Genomic DNA, 17,283 nt, shown 5'->3' with positions numbered 1-17,283 from the left:
TTTCTTCATTTTCCAATTTCTCCCTTTCATCACATAATAAGAAGTAGGGGCATCCGAGAGAGGAGGAGAGAGATGACATTTACACATGACCGTCAACGTGTATGACTCACGTCTGATTCTGTGAATCATCGCCTGCATTATTACATTTATAAATTTAGCGCCGTTTCTCCATTCATTAAACGCAAACCTTGCCTGACAAGACAACACCGGCGGAAAGACAATAGTCAGAATTGTCGATATTTTTAGGCTTGCGCCGGAATCAGTTCGGCGATTTTAAAAAAAATTACTTTCATTAAGCCATCCATTAATTGGTCGTCATTTATCGAGCAGCAGTTAGAGCTCTCTCTTTTATCACCTTTGGCAAAATGCAAAAGTTCGCAGTAAGCGCTGGGCGAGATGACATGCGCTGGGAGCTTATCTGTTTCCAGAGCACGGTAACACTGCCCCGAAAATCAGCACCATTATAAAAAGAGATGGGTTGCTATGGAAACAGGCTTTTAATCTCTGCGTCGCAGCGTGTGGCCCGCGGGCTCAACGGATGAGAGGAGTCTACGCAGCGGGTCCGCAAGTGTTGTGGGTCACGCAGTCTACACTAAAAAGTCAGTAGACTACACAAAGGCAAATTAATAGTCGGCGTCATTTGAAACTGTTAACAGCGCCTAGGTTAATGCTGCATCATTTTTGTTTTTCCCCATCCTAGTCATGGTCCATAGTAATAGTGTGCTGGGGGTCACAGTAGGTTGTGTGTGTGTGTGTGTGTGTGTGTATAGGTGTTTTCACTCCTCATATGATCTTCTTCCCCCGAGTTAATACTAGCATAAAATTCGAATTAAATACTATTTAAAGCAATAGTATCGTGTAGGTTATGCGATGATACGTGATGTGATATGCCGTTTTTCTGCCTTTCGGGACAAGTCTCGTTTAAGAAACCCGACGCGGAAATAATGTAATGGAGAAAAGTAATCCGTGGGTCAATGTTTTCAGGGTCACAGGCTACACCTACCTGCATTCGGGTTATCTTTGAGAGAAACTCGGATGAAAAGGGTTCTTTGACGTATTGTACTTGCTATCACTTCAAGGGGTCTTTATATCCTAGCCTAGCAGAATGGTTGTTCTCTTGTCGATATCGAACACTGACCGATTTGTTGACACCTTTTCAAGCTGCAGGATACGAGTAAGGGGAGCACGTGTAATGCTTGAGTGTCTGCTGCTGCTCCTGCACAGCCGTACTTAACACGCCAATCAGGCGCACAGCCTTGAGAAACCATGGCAACCAGCAAGCGCTAGTCAGACCGAAGCCGCCAAGTCATCAGCCATAGCTAGTGGTTAGACTATTCAGTCTTAAATGCTCACAGCTTTCTCCAATTTGTATATTTGAACTGTGTATGTATGTCGGTGTATCTCCCTTGCAAACAGCAAGGGAAATATGCAAATTCCCAATCTATCCACCTAATCATCTTCTATTGGTCTGGTATTGGAAAAAAATATGAGTAAAACGTACATTTTTACAACAGTTAAATTTGAAATGATTCACGTGCTTGAATAAAGATTGCACCTGAAGGTGCAAGTCCAGCCTTGAATGTGTGTTTAACGAGTGATTCCTCCAGAATGCACAATTGTGCATCTGTAGTACAACGGTAGCAGGACAACAAGAGCTATAATATCACAAAAATGGGTGCTGGTAAATTCACGTTTGTGCTTCATAACAGGTGAATGCGAAAAGCCCGTTTTCACTGTAGTAGAATCTCCATACAACTAACATCTAATTCTGCTAAAATGTCACGAAGTGCGGTTCTGGTTGTGAGAAATTTTTAGCGACATCACTAACGGAACTTGCTGCATCAGATCTTCGCTGAAAACTGTAGGATAAAAGGCCGGTCACGCACGAGGCTGTCCTGCCGATGCTAGGTCTGCCACCATGCAAAGGTGTGTATTGTGTGTTCCGCCGTAGGTTACTCAGAGGGTCTATTTTTAGCACTCTGCCGGGATCACGTGACAAGGTAGTGACGTCATCATCAATGTTGTTGTTAGTGGAGGAGCTGCAAATATGGAGGAAAGAGAGCTGTGACGGGAAAATTATACATTTCATAAAATATATATTATTAAACTATCAGCTACAGAAATCATCTGTTGAAGAGCCGGAGTTCACTCACGGGCAGGGAAAAGGATACTCGGTGTCCAGGTAGTTAATGCGATATGTTGTTCAATGGCTTTATGTTTTATTCCGATCTTTTCAATTAGTTAGCTAACGTTAGCTAGATAGGCAGCAAGCAGGCTAATGTTACCATCTAGCCAGCTAACTAGTTAAAGGTGTCTAGCTGTTGCTACAAACCCACGATAGCTAGCTAGCTCGCCAGCTAGCTCCTGCTGTTCATATTCTTGACTTAGGTAGCTAGCTAGCAAGCTAACGGAAACTCTGTGCTCAAGCATTGCATACAACGGGATTGGGTTTTTAAATACTTCTACTATTTCGCTTGTCCGGAGAGAAGAGTAGTTTAGCTAGCAACGAATTGTGAATTTAACAAACCACTGTAGTAGACCACGGCTTTTCTGTAGCGTTTATGTTAACTATCTTTTTGAATTATCACAGCTAAGTTAAGTATTTAGGTAGACTATCTATATTGTCAAGTGGGAGACGTCGTCCCTTTCCTTTTGAAATGATTTGCCTTTAAGGATTTAGGCTGCGTGATTTTTTTGCGAAGGATGCAAAATGTGTGATGGAAAATCTCTTCATCCAGTCAGTTGCATTCAAAGGCAATCTAGCTAACCGCGATTTTGTAGCCGCGCCGATGCCCGAACAATGTTAGTTAACCACTACATAGATCACTGTGTGGAAACTTTGATTTTAAAGAAATGAGCATTTTTTTCAGTGTTTCTGGATAGATCTGTAATGTAAGATATATCCTACTCCTGCTGCAACCAGCTAGCGCTAGCTAGTTTCTAAGCACGTAGTTAGATGTATTAGCTGGTCTAGTAACTTAATGTAGTTGTAAGAGAGCTAAGTTAACGTTATCTGAATCGTTCCTTCCAGAACTATCTAGCAGTTATCCCACCTATCTTGCCTAGATTGTAGCAAGATGGATGGATGACAAGATAACAGACTAGTTAGCCAGAGTGTGACTGTATTCGCCGCTATAGATTACACTAACGTTACAGCATACTTTTGTACAGTGACTTCAGATTCATCTTTTGATCGTACTTTCACATGCAGGTGAATTGGAACAAAAGTGATCAAATTAATGTTGTTTATTTATTTATTTATTTTTCATTTGTTGCAAGCTCATCATATCTATATAGTAACTAGTTGGCTAGCTAAGTTACTATGGGAATATAGTCTAACTAGTTATGCAGCTAGCTGGCAAGTTGTAGTAACAGCATATATGGCTGTAACGTATATGGTAGATCATCTAGAGTTATTATTGATTAAATGTGGGTAAGCGATGTGTAAATCCTTGAATCGTGAAGCCTCACCAAAATGCCCTTTCCTAACTCATGTTCACATCCTGTTGTGTGATGCCATCGTCACAAACCATATATGGTATACGTGTCAAAAATGCTGCTACGTAGTAATCAAACCGACAATAACCAAAGTCTAAAAGGAAGAGCTTGTTTTGCTTGTCTCATCGTTGTTCAGTATTACCTCAAGCCCATATATGGTGAGCGGCTGCATTTGCAAAGATTTACATAGTGATTGATATGAAGACCATCAACATTTTCTGCTTCCGCGGATGGGCGGGGGGGGTGGAGTGTTGATTATGTTCCTATGACGACACTGGTCACGCAGTCACCCTTTTCTGATAAATACGGTGCTGCTTTCGCACAGATTAAGAAGAGTACATAGGTAGAATAAAATGGAACGGAAGGTTTAAACATTCCAGTAATCCAATTGGAGCGTTTGATTGGATTTCCTATTGAATTACTCTGCAGCTGGATAAAGACTTGCAGTAGGTTAAGTCCGTTTCTCCTTAGACCTCACACAACACACACAGACTCACTCTCCTTTTTCGCAAATAAACCTAAACATTTTAGAAGTGTCAAAGCAGTACATAAGCCTTGGATGATCTTCATTGCCTCCAAATTTAAAAACAACAGTCTGTGGAATGCCAGCGTGGATAAGTTGTATCTACTTCTCCTCGCTAGTCTTAGGTCTGTGTAACATATTCCCATCAAAATAAGTGTATTTTTTCTAAAACATGCACACAGCATAGAGTAGCAAATGTTGCCATGCTAAAGGGTCCTTACGTTCCAAGTAGAAACTCAAGGTCCTCAATAAAGCAGTGAAAGCACCTTGAATCAGAGCTGTTAAAACAGGGGCCACAGACAGTCCAGGGGGTTCCCTTATTTCACGATAGTATGTTGGTGCATGTGTTCCTGGGAACATGATGGAAGTGTTTGAGAAATCCTGTATTTCATATCTATTATATGCCTCTAAATGTCTCTCTCGAAGTATGTGAAGAGCAGTTTAGCATTGCTCACTGGGCTGGTTGAAGCTTGGTCAGACTTCACACCAACTCTCTCAACATTCCCAGTGAAGACACACAGATGCCTCCCCAAACCACCAGCCTTGTCTGTGTTCTGTTATCAGAATGGTGTGGTCATAAGTGAAGCTGTTGAAAGCCACAACAGATGTTTTGACATCTGTGTACATTACTTGCTTCTTCTTGATACTACATGCCTTTTATGCTTACGAATGAAAGTAGGATCTCCATTTTTAGAATTTAAGACATAGCATCTAGTACTATTGTGCAAATGTCAAATACGTGAGTGTTTCAACTGTTACTATCAAGCTGCCTCAATATCAAAGGTGAAAAGTGAGGAGCCTAGGCTGTTCTGTTGTTGTGAGTCTGGAATTTATTGCTCATGGATTTATGAAAAGAGAAAAAAATATAACTACCAGCACCTAATGTTCATAGTAAATTGCAAGTTAAGGAGTGCCTCTAGTATGCCTGGAACTACACTTGTGTTAAATCAGTATTCACATTCGCAGAAGACTAGACTGACCTTGTCTACCATGTGTTATGACATACCTGTCTCTGAGATTTCCATTGACTTTCAGCCAGACTGGCAATTGGTGATTTAAAGTACACTACATATTGAAGAACCACATATTCAGTAGTCCCGCGTGAATGCCTTTGTAGTTACAATAACAGGTTCATTTATCTTGAGCTACTCTGTGAGCAGAACCTATTGGAGCTTGGAATTGATAGAGTCGGTGAGCACTGTGAGAGAACTTTCCTTCCTTAATCTCCTGGTATCTCGGTAGCTTTGCCTCTGGATTTCTGATGCAGAATGGACTGTTTATTCCGCCACTTGGGTCTGGGGCGCTGAGGCATCTGCTGGCTCCTCAGACAATTTTGAAAAGAGTGCTGCATAAGTAACCTTTGATATGCCAGGAATGGGAAGCAGAACTTGAAAACAGAGCTACAGTCTGCAGTCAGACATCGAGCTGCTGAAAGCACGTTTTTTCCTCCTCGGGAGCAGTGGTGGTGCTGCTTAAGGCAGAGGACTGGTCTCAGAGTTGTGACTTTGTAGGGCTGCCATCCGCTGCAGCTAAACCCAGCCCCACAGTGCCTGGATAGCAGTTCTTTGAGTGTCAGAGCTACCGCACTACTCCACAATCAAGGAGCACTGAATGGCAGCATAGAAAGCCTACTGTACCTCCATGGAGCCGTCCTGAAACAATTAACTTCCACACTGAAAAAGGCAACAGGAAAAATGACCTGCTGGTTAACAGCCTACTACAAGCATTTGGTTCTCGGTAACAAAAGAGACAGCCCCCTCCCTGACCAGGGCACTACCACATTGCCAAACAAAAGTAAAGGTCACAGGCAGCATTTTCACCTTTGTAAGGCTGAGAATTCTGTGTAACCAGGGAAATGTCTGCTCAATTAACAGAAACTGTAAAAGTTCATGAATGAACCTTGTGAAACGTGTGAATGGACAGTGCACAAGCAGGTGTGTAATACTGGCAAATCCAGGAGGGGTTTTGAATTATTAATATAAATGTTCATTTGAAAATACAGAAAATCATATTTACACATAAATATCAGTTGGACATTTCAAAATGCCTACAGTGAAACAAAGTACTGGCACATGAAGTTAATATGACACCGAGACTGTGTCTGTCATGTAAGCTGCATGCAGTTTTTGGCATGCTGAAGTGGTGCATTAAGAGTGCGCTTAGCAGGTGACACGCGCCAACTTTCATTAAATCCTATAAAGTCTTGTCAGAGACTGTCATGGTCTTGTCTGGGCTGTTGAGCTCGCATAGCATGACCCATTTCCAGTGTCTTCAAGCAGTGACCTCCCAAGGATTTCCGAGCCTTAAAGGCTTGTGACCGAACGTCTGGCGAGCCCACTTTTCCCCGTTTGTCACCTCTGCTCGGGGTTTTGCTATTTTAATCCCCACTCGCACGTCAGAAGGATAATGCACCAGCCCACAAATAGCCAGCACTTGTAGTGCGCTAAACATTTAAGATACCCTGCTTTGTAACATCCCATTATGCCCATGTGTAGCAGTGACACGGCTTTCCACCGAGCTTCCTGTCTACAGTCATCTGGCCTGGGCAGTCTGGCTGCGGGCCGAGCTCTGGCAGTAGGTGAGGGAGGCTCGGGGTCAGTCCAGGAGAGAGCGCGGACACTTCTACGAAACTGTAAGCAAGGAGCCAGGGGATCTCAACCAGCCTCAAGTTTTCCTTTGTGGCCCTTTGCTGTAATCATGTCAGAAGCGCAGGAAATAACACACCAATGAACCTATTCTTACAATGCTCACATTGTGTTCCACCAATAGCATTCTTCATGAATGGCGGGCATGCTCATGGCTGGACCCCAAGCTGAAATGGATAAGGGAGAGATAAATGCATTAGCGGAACTGCTGGCAAACAGGACGGCATTCAGACTCTCATCAGATGCCCCCCTCCACAGAAGAGCATTAAATCACGGTCGACGATACAGTTTAGTGGAAGGCCTGAGCTGCCACTCTAAATTTTATGCAAAGAGTGCTTGCACATCTCTCACAGAACAAGTTCCTCAGCACAGCTGATGCATTAGATTCAGAGCGGGGAATTAGAGATTAGATTGGGGAAACTAATGCCTTCCATACAGCATACACACTGGTTTCCGCCACGCAAAGCTTTCCAGGAACCGTGTGCACTGTCGCTTAGCATCCCACACACATGCCCAGAGGCACCTGAAATGTTCACTCCCTATTGCAACACTGATGATATTCTGGGCCTCGGTACACTCAACATTCACTCTCTTTAAAGACAGAGTATAATTGTGGAAGCAGACATTTTTTTGTCACTCTGGAAAACTATTTTAAACTAGTTTTGGTTGTCTTGGATGAGGCTACTGCTGTCCTGCAGTTGCTGTCTCTTGCCAGGAGGTGATGCCATAAGGCTGGCCTTCTAAATGGGAAGTGATGGGGGGAAGAGGGGGGCAATAACTGAAATGCAGAGAGCTAATTTTAGTCGTATACTCATGGTACTTAAGCTAATGCGGGATGCTGTGGGAAACTTCCTGGCTGCTTTTGTCCAAACTGATGGATGTGTGAAGAGGCGGAACGGACGGTGAATCTCACAGTGGCACCTGCGCCACATCTGGAAGGCATTTAATATTTGGTCTCTGCTCCATCCGTCTCATTCAGCATCCAGGGGAACAGGAGCCTCGGGTTCCAGGGTCACCCGCAGGATCCCGATCTTCAAGCCGGTTGAAACCAGAGGATGTCAGTCTCCAGCATGCTACGTGTCCGAACATGCTGTGCAGCTCTGGCAGTGGCGGCCTGCGTGAAAAAGTGGCTCGGGAAAAGGGGCATACAACTCTCAACTGAACCCTGTTGAAATGTACCTCTCATGGGGTTCTGTTACTACAGCCGACATCACCCACTTTCTCAGCACTCCTGTACATGAATGCAGCTTAACAGGGAGATGCAGTTTATCCATTCACTGCAGCGTTTCTTCATTTCCATTGACTCTAGTCTCAGGTGGGACCGGACTGGGGGCGGGTGGAAGTGTAGTTTCAGGGACAGTGTGGGCTGAACAATGCATGCATACCTGCAAGCGGGCGCTGCGTCTCCTGGCTCTACAGAAAGGGGAGGAGGATGTGTGAGTCACTGCATTAATGATCGAGTAAATGTTTTGGCTGAGGCAAAGCAATTAGTTTTCCTTCTTGTCCTTTTTCCCTCATATGGGTGCTGTTTTTATCAGCTGCTGGATGTGCGCTCTCCCTCTGTGAAATGCCCACATTGCTTACGGAAGGACTGGAAGGGAATACCGCAACAAAGATTTCTCCATTGCTCATTCTAGGCTCTGCTGCCTTAATATTAAATGTGACACTCTTGTGGGAGAGGCAAAGCTGTAATGCTGTAGTGGACACATTGAGTACTGAATGGAGGAGTGGAGGAGAGAGTAATAAGAGTAGTAATGATAGCAGAAATATCCCTGATGTTCAAGATCTGGAAAGTAGTGTTTTGCACCCAGAGTTAACGGAAACATAGCTGCCATGCAGATCCTGGGTCAGATTGATCTGAATTGATCAGATCATTGATCAAGTGCATAAGCATGAAAAAGAGGAAGTTAACAGAGTTGTGTGCATTGGATCCACTCTATGAAGTAACAAGATAAACTCAAGTCCTGTGTTGGCCGGGTAGCCAGGATGAAAAGTGAAGTGCAGATTTTTTAAAATAATGAACTTGCAGTATGTTTCCCAGAGTGGCTCAGTTCTGAGTTCAGCAGGTGGTCTGTGAGCTCTTAGGTCGTATTCCCATGTGATTGTTGTTTCAAAAGTTAGCTCTGAACGAATGCTTGCTCTTTGACTTTTCGTCTTCTCTCTCCAAACATATGGGTATATATGATCACCTGCAGTTTCCTTAGTAAAGGAAGATTAACTTCAGCCTGTAGTGCATCGTATTGGGCAGCATGATGTGTCAAGCATTAAATACACTGAAAATAAATTGTCAGGCGTTGTTGACCCTGGACTCTTCCTCTTTATGTTCTGAATTTTGAGCACATTTGTGCAGATTTTTTAGCACTACATAAACATGTATGAAGGAGATCTATCACGGAGACTGGCCACAATCATAGTGAACAGTAAATACCACACCCTGGAGCTCAGAGGCACCATTGAATATAACTTTGAACTGTATAAAATCTAAATAAACTTGTAAGTTACATAACTTTCAGTGCATCAAGCTCAACTTGGTTGACTTTCTTCTCACTAATCCACTCTCTGCACTTGCCTCTCCTCACTGTATTACTAAGTCATAAATTAAGAGTCTACAAGATGGCAAAAGGCGTGAACTTGCTTCAACATGCCATTTGTTCATGACATGTTGTATTTGTTGATCTGCAGATAATTTGTGGTTAATGAGTTGCTGAGTGATAGTTTTAAAATGCTCCTTATTTTTCTCCCTCACTCTGGGAATTGACGTGTAGCGGTACACTCTTCCAATACACACTCCCTTAACTGCCGTTTCTCACGCTACAAGCCACACTGAGTGTTATAGGAGAGCTAGCAGTGAGCTGCACCGCTTCTGTCGCTGACGACAGCCTGCTTACTTCAGAGGTGCCTGCTGAGTCGGTGGTGCACACTGATGCAGTGCTGATACGCTAAGGGCTGATTGCCCTCCCTAACCTGGTGGGATGAAGCCATTTATGAACCGCCCCTTTGGACTCTCAGTCATAGTGAGCAAATGACATAGTCTGGACCCACATTAGTGATGTCTGGCTTGTAGGGCTCAGAGCAAAGGCCTTTACACAAGCTGCACTATAACCGACTCGTCCTTTTTCTCTCTCACATCATGCCTACGCTGGCACCACCCACACTTCAGGACTAGAATTAGTTGTATATTTTCTTACGAAGGGTTTCTTTTTGTGCTCTGAAGGGAAGTTTGTATGTGCAGTGTTGTATACCTATATGTTAGTATGAGATTATGAAGTTTTAATATAAAACTCCCCCAACAAACATTGCGACCACTAAAGAATAAAAGACTAGGTCTTGATACGTAAGTGTTATCCTCTCATAAAAAGTCTTTGTTCTTAAGGGAAAAAGGGTAATTCTAAAGGGAACCAGTCAGCCAGGCACTTTCAGGTGAATCTTAAGCATCATGCAGTGTGGCTCAGCTCCTATTAGGCCAGAACATGTGGGAGCAAGATCCCTGCAAAGCCTGGTGTGGCTTTCTCTGCCCTCAGTGCTTGTGTTTGTTTTGGTGGTTTCTGAGTTGCACCACTGTGATGCACTCTCCCCTAAGTAACAGCGAGCATTTTTATGGACTCATGCAGGGTCTGAGGTGTACCCTACATAGTGCCATATTTGCGAGGCCTAGCAGCAGTCCACAGTATGTGAAAGTACAACGGCCACCAAACCCAAAAGCCAAAGCCTTGCGTGTAAAGTCATATCATATCCAGAGACATAGGTTGACCTTTTTATTTCACAATGGGATAGATTCTGTGGACTGGTGTCAGGTTGGAACTGCGGATTTTGGAAAGGACATGATGGCGGCAAACATCTGTGTCCTCAAACTAATTTATTTTTCTTTATGGCTTTTCCAGTGGAATTCTTTCAAGGGCACCCATCACCCACCCCTTTGCAGCTGGCTGAAGACATGGCTGACGCCGAAGACCCACTTTAGAGCCTGCAGTCTGCCATCCAACACCCTTTCTGACAGTCAAGACACGCGCATCTCTTACTGAAGTGGGTGCCACTTTTACTCTCAACTCACTGCAGTCTGAGACTCTACAGACCTGAAAGGAAACTGGTGGACCCACCCGACGAACCTTTATTCCATGAGCTCGCCGAACACTCCAGGTAAGGCTCAGAGATGTCTTCACAGTTTTGCTGCAAGACAGTCTGTTTAAATCTTCCCTCCACAAGCCTTACTTAGTTCATGCCCTCAAAAGAAATGTTCATGTTCTTGAAGGAATTTATTATTTTCAGGTGTGTAGCTTTGACTATTTCTGTAGTGCCGTCTAATACAGTTAATTTAGCACAGTCAAAGTCGAAAATGCTGCCTTGTGTGTTGCCCTTGTGTGAAACGATTCCTGTTCACAAGGTGAGAGGAATTGGCTTCAGAGGGATTTTGTCATTTTACTGTGTTTTCTTCACAGATTCATTTTAATACCTTGTGCTGGAATCCCACCTGGGATATTATGTGTTACATGGCAGCCGGGGCACGTAGACGGTCTGGTTAGGCTGTGTTGGCTGTTTCTTTCATATCCATTTCTTACTGGAAACCTCTCTCTGTATGTTTTGAATGGGGTATGCCCCACAAGCAGGTAACTTTGTGGATGGCATAGCTACAGTCCCGGTGTCTCTGAAATGGTGATCCGTGAGGAACTTGAGATCTTTCTACTGGCTGGTGTATTGAGATCAAAAAGCATGCGTCCTCCACAGCTTCGCTCCTCAGTGCTGGTGCTGAAGGGCAGGTCTTATAGGTTTCATCCATAAACATTAATGTATTGAATGCTAGGGGCTGGAACAACCAGGCATCTTTGTTGGGTAAGGTTTTATCGTGTTAAGGTCAGCTTTATTGAGAGAAATTACATCCTAAATATTTTCAGCCTTAACATATAATGATGTATTCCAAGCCAACAGTCACAAGAGGATTGACTGTCTCAAAGAAGTAAAAAAAGTGTCATGATGTCAACAGGTGTAGACTCAACATTCAATGTTAACGCAAAGTTACAGTTTTTACACAGTAAACTCACTGAGCATAATCAGCCTGTGCATATATAAGCAGTAATGCAATACTAACAAACTTTTGCATGCTTCTTTATATCTGGGACTGGGTCATATTGGTGGTAACAGGTGATATCTGACGCTGTTGACCTGGGTTCAGGAGGAGTCAGATTGATGTAGATTAGCAGGCTTTATGTAACAGTTTGCTATTATCCCAGCTTCTATGTGATTTTTCGGTGTAATGGGTCAGCTTTCCTGAAGGGGGCAATGTGTCAAAGTCCGGGGTCCAAACACACGTGATGTGTTTATGAATTGAGTTGACAATGGCAGAATGATTAGCCCATCTTGGATCGTAAATGGATTGCCTTTTATTTCCAGCTTTGTGAAAGCTGGAATAGGACTAAACATAGACATAAGCTAAACATGTTGTGATGTGCATAAACATGAAGCGTGTCAAGAGTGACATCAAACATCAGGCCTGGCAGGTGAGTCTCATTGTCTGGCAGGTTAAATTTGAAGAGGTGTGGAAAAGAATTGCTTCTTTCTCCTACCCGTTGACTGGAGAAAGGACCTTGGGAGTGAAATGAGCCGTTTTTTTATCGGAGCAGCAGCCTTGTCTTTGTCTCTCATTCATTCTCTACCCCCCTTTTACCTCTCTGACTCTGCCTCTCTAAAATCTCTTGGGTTTATAATTAGACCTGATGACGACCACCCAGACCTTTACTAACCTGCTCTCCCTCAATGACGTCTTTGAATGTCATTGGGTGCCGTGGCAACCTTCCCTCTGTTTTGCATTCCTGATCTGAAAGCCTGGAGGGCTGTCAGGACTCATAGAGCAGTTTATTTGGCAAATATTTGCTTCTTTTGTGCATTTCCGATGGCATTGGCTTGTAGAGCATTGTCTTTTGTTTATCTGTTGCAATAGGTCTTCTAAGAAAACATTTATGGCAGCTAAGAGATTAAAAAAAATAACGCTGAGTTGATAATACTTCAACACAAGATCTTTTGAAGGACAAATGTGAAAAGCCAGTGAACATACCTTGCCAGTCTTCCAGGTTTTTTGGTTTGGTTTGGTTTACATGTATTTGCCATCATCCAGTTAGTAGAATCCCGATTAATGGTTCTCAAGGCATCTCCACGTATGTTGGTTCATACTATAGTGATCAGTCCATATAATCTTTAATACCCAGCTTTGTTCAGAATTTACAGTTGTTTGGTCCCTAACCAGCACTATTAGCAATAATTAGAATAAGAATAACAACAATTGAACAACATCAATATGAATCGTTATTTATAGTGTTACATAATAACAAATATTGATATTAAAAATTAATTTAGTGACTACACAGTTAGAAGCCAGAGGATGTCTGTGATTAATCTCAAAGCCAATGTCTGTCTGAGTATTCTATTAAGTATGAGGTTTTATCACCAGTAAATAACCAGAGCAACCGCCTCCCTTGGCATTTTTGTACGGCATTGTGTACACCCTTCCAAACAGACCGCTGGAGGAACATGTGTTCACTGTGCTGGGATATTCACAAGCTCAGACAGGCTGGGGCTTAGCCCATGCTGCTTTCCGCATTAGTTGGTGGACTGCTCTGTGCTCACACGCAGGGACTAAACGAAGGTCCTGAGTGGCTCATTTGGCAAGTTTGTCACAGATTGGCTTCAGGGACCTATCCAGGGATAGGGGTGGGTTGGTTGGCCAGGGTTTTGTCAGGCACCTACGAGTTGCTCAGATGACATCAGTGGAGTAGCGCCTCTTCTCCAATGAGCAACCACTCCGCTGTGTGACTTGTACTGTGAAAAATAGTGGGTGGGTGTGTGCAAGTGTAATGCAGGATTGCATTTGTCTCACCCCAGCAAGTGCAGAGGTTGTCGCAGTGAGGCAAGCCTAGTACACAATTGCAGCTTCCAAAATTTGGTTGCCTAAAGGGAAAAAAAGAAAACACAGATGCCTTTTTACAACCCAGCACAGGCGGACATACAGTAGCCAAATGAACAGGTCTTGTTTTTGCACAATTGAGCGTCAAGCCACCCAGCACAGAGGAGGTATGCAAGGCCACTCACACTTGATATTTCCTGAGGACATACAGTTCCAAACTCTGGAGTCACTGACACAAAATGACACAAGATCCTTGTCTTAAAGTATACCCACACCTGCTATTGCTGAAGAAGCAAAATGCTTTTCCCTGTAACGATGGTGAATGGAGTGCATTTTTCCGATGCTTGGAACTCCGACTGAGGGGCTTCGTTGGCTGTCATGGCATGCCCATGACTGCATTTTGACGATTTAGGCGTTGAGTAAAGAGTTGGGGGGGTTCATGCAACTGCTCCTTTTTCAAAGGCTACAGAATACTGGCCAGGTACCTGTGGAGTGTACATCTCCAGTTTCCTTTGGGCTGGCTGGGAACCTTCTGCCTGGTCCCTTTCAGAAAATATCATTTTAGTTGAAAAATAATGAATGCATTTTGAGTGGAGTTTTTTTCTTTCATGGTAATGCATCAGACCACCATTTAGCTGTTTTTGATTTTGAAGGACCAATACTGTTTCTGTAAGGGTTCCTGTTTTTAATGGGTTTCGGTTTTGGTTTGGTGGGCGTTCTTCCACTGAGAAATAGGCTGCGACTTTGAAGCTTTACATAATGTGCCTGTTGTACTTTGAAGATGGCCAAATGTAATTTTGCATGCAGTGGGTAATCTAGTACCCTCTTTCCTTTGAGCAGAGACTAGAACTAGAAGACAAAAAGGATTCTGCATCCATTCCCAGGTGACTGACATGACCCTGGAGTATTATTTCTGAACTACAACAAAAAGAACTTAAATGCCAGAGCAGGAAATTGCTATTGGGGCCGAGGGAAGCCTGAGTCATCACCATGTTCTGTTTGAGGACAGTACATTTCTGTGAACTCAAGTGTGTGTGCGTGCATGTGTGCATGTGTGTGCATGTGTGAGTATATGTATGTTTGTGCTTGTCTGCAGCTGGATCTCCTCATATCCCCATATACTTTTCGGATTGTGTCAATTCTTTGCACATGCCTTTGCAAGCAAGTTAACCTTAGTGTATATATTTTCAGGTCCCAGTCACAGAAAATCAACTATAGTTGTAAGGTCTTTTATGTTCTGCGACACCATTTGGAGAGGGCGGTTGTTAAACAACTCACCTTGTCATCTGGAGGTTGCAGGCTTGATTCCCAGGTGGAGCACTGCCATGCCACTCTGAAATTTCATTAAAAAACTAGCCCTGTAAAAATAATACTTAAAAATGTAAGCTGTGTGAGTCGCCCTGGATAGTGTTGTCTGATAAGCAGAACAAAGACAGGCTTAGTTTCTTTAGCCAAGTGCAATGCGACTTTGAGTGTCTGATGTACTAAGGGTGACGTGTTTGTTTTTGTATGTGTCGGGGCTTTATTCTCAGAAGGAAAGTGGAAATTCAGCGCTCCATCTGAGTCACTATGATGTGTCCACCTTTTGAAAAGTGCAAATAGGAAGAAGGCATTCAAAAGGCCCGTCTTTATGAGGATGAGAAGGCTTTTCGCTTTATGTCTCTCTCCCTTCATTTCTCACTTGCTATGTGGCTTGTATAGCTGCTTGCTCTTGGTGCAATGGTGGCTATTTTTAGAACCGGATCATCTGTTGTTATTGCATGGTCCCTGAAAAATGGCAAGCCAAGAGACTGTCTTCCAGACCTTAGGGGGTGAGAGTAAAAAATAAAAAATAATGGGAGATGTTTGCCTTCCTCATTTATCTCCTGCACATGGCAGTAAGTGTCTGTTGTTTTGTTTCCCTCCTCTGTGATGTTGGAGATGGCCACTCCTGTCATTTCAGTGAGAGCCTCTTAGCATGTGACTCTGGTGTTGATGATAGCTCCTGTGTTTTACAGGAGTGCATGTCACTTTTGTCCATATGTCACAATGCTTTAGAATCTGATTGACAGAGATTAGAGGTGAAGAGGGATTATAGAAGTAACAACAGACATTAACTACCTCGCTAATCAACTCTAAAACAGCAGTGACTCCATGATGTATGTCTTCATTCTTCATTCATGTGACTGTTCTGCTCTTGTACTTTTGACTTTGATTGGCTGAGAGGGTTCACTTGCCCATCAGATATGAATATTATGTGATATTACAAAAAGCCAATCACAGAAGAGGAGGATTACCAGAGCAGTAGCTCCTTTGTGAATTGATTGACATGTTGTCAAACTAATGAAGATTGTGTAATAATAGTCTTAAATCAAATTATAAAGGGACTCAAACATTTTGTTTGAGATCTGTCTTCTTTGATAACTGCTTATGTGAAGGAAATTCAAAAAAGAATGATAGCATTTGTGGTAAGGAAGTAGATATTTTACTTTTATATTTTTTATACTTAGATACTTAGTTAAATACTTTTCTACTTAGATATTTTATTTTTATATAAAAATAATGGAGTGCATTTATGAAGCATCTTTCATGGATCACAGAGTGCATAGGAGTGAAGAGGTGCACCTCAAGCACCACCACTAATTTATGGAGTGGTGATGCAGCCATTCTACATCAGAACATTTGCCACACCTCAGATGGGGTGAAGCAGGAGAGAATTATTTAGCCAGATAAACAGGGGGATGAATAGATTGCCAGATGTAGAGAGCCAGATTAGGAATTTAGCCAAGGCATTGTGGAACTCCCTACATGGGGTACAGGTCCACAGACTACTGGCAAAACGGTGGAAGGTTAAGACAGGTCCTAATATGGATGTTCTACAGTTGTGTTGCTTCAGCCACTTGCAGATCTTTCCACCATCTGAGAAGTATCCACATCATCATTCAGTGAGGGAGGCTTAGACCTTTTCAGTCAAGGGTTCTGTTTAAGGACCTCATTGTCATTCTGCTGTTGACCTGGAACATGGACTGCCTTAGTCTGGTGCCGCTAACAGCACATGAACATCAGAATTCATTGTGATATTGCTCTACACTTCCGGTAATGTGGAAAGCAGGCACGCACATTCATGTACCGTCTTAGCCAGCACTGGCTCCAGCTCATACCAGACGGTTTCCAACTCTATAGTGGAAAATGGGTATTGGAGAAAGAATATTAGAGGGGTTGCTGGCTGTCAGTCTGTCAGTCCTGGGACGTCCTCCTCCCTCACTCCTTCTCCATATTCTGCCTGGTGCTCCCCTGTGAGTCCCTCCATAGGGAATGTGAAACAATTCAGTGGCAAAGTTGGTGTTGTTTCAGCTCCTACTCTCTTTGGGCAAGACTGGTGTTCCAGAAGAATACACTCAGACTGTGACATGCGCTAAAGTAGCTAAACTCATATCTCCCACGAGGTAATCCTGTTTTTGGGTGTTTATGTGTCAACTACTATTCACGAGGATCACATTTGAAGCAGTGGTCATATTACAGAATTTGTTTAATCTGTGCACCTTTAGTCCACTCGGATTTACTTTTCTTACATAGCTGATGTTTCACTGAAGCTATTTATGCTAAACACTTGTGGTGTATTCTACAGTTGAAGTGTCTCACCTCAGCTTCTGGCCCTGTGGTTGCAGACCCGTAGCACTAACCACCACTGGTGCAGCTTTTTCTCATACACGCATAATGGAGAGCAGCCCGGCCCACAGTGCATC

The 17,283-nt window shown here is 43.3% G+C and overlaps 1 protein-coding gene across 1 annotated transcript in view; it reads left to right on the top strand.

Moving 5' to 3' along the window:
• Nucleotides 1-2,040: 2,040 nt before the first annotated feature.
• LOC118774491 (histone deacetylase 5-like) overlaps nucleotides 2,041-17,283 on the top strand; it is a 71,205-nt gene continuing 55,962 nt past the window's right edge. Inside the window, exons 1-2 of the mRNA XM_036523846.1 lie at nucleotides 2,041-2,182; nucleotides 10,548-10,803. Coding sequence (XP_036379739.1) covers nucleotides 10,782-10,803 — 22 coding nt within the window. The 5' untranslated portion in view covers nucleotides 2,041-2,182; nucleotides 10,548-10,781. The remainder of the gene's footprint in view (nucleotides 2,183-10,547; nucleotides 10,804-17,283) is intronic.

The sequence above is a fragment of the Megalops cyprinoides genome, chromosome 1, assembly GCF_013368585.1.
Source record: "Megalops cyprinoides isolate fMegCyp1 chromosome 1, fMegCyp1.pri, whole genome shotgun sequence".
Taxonomy (NCBI): Eukaryota; Metazoa; Chordata; class Actinopteri; order Elopiformes; family Megalopidae; genus Megalops; species Megalops cyprinoides.
Note: the sequence above shows the minus strand (reverse complement) of the source record. Positions and strands in the feature narration are given on the sequence as shown.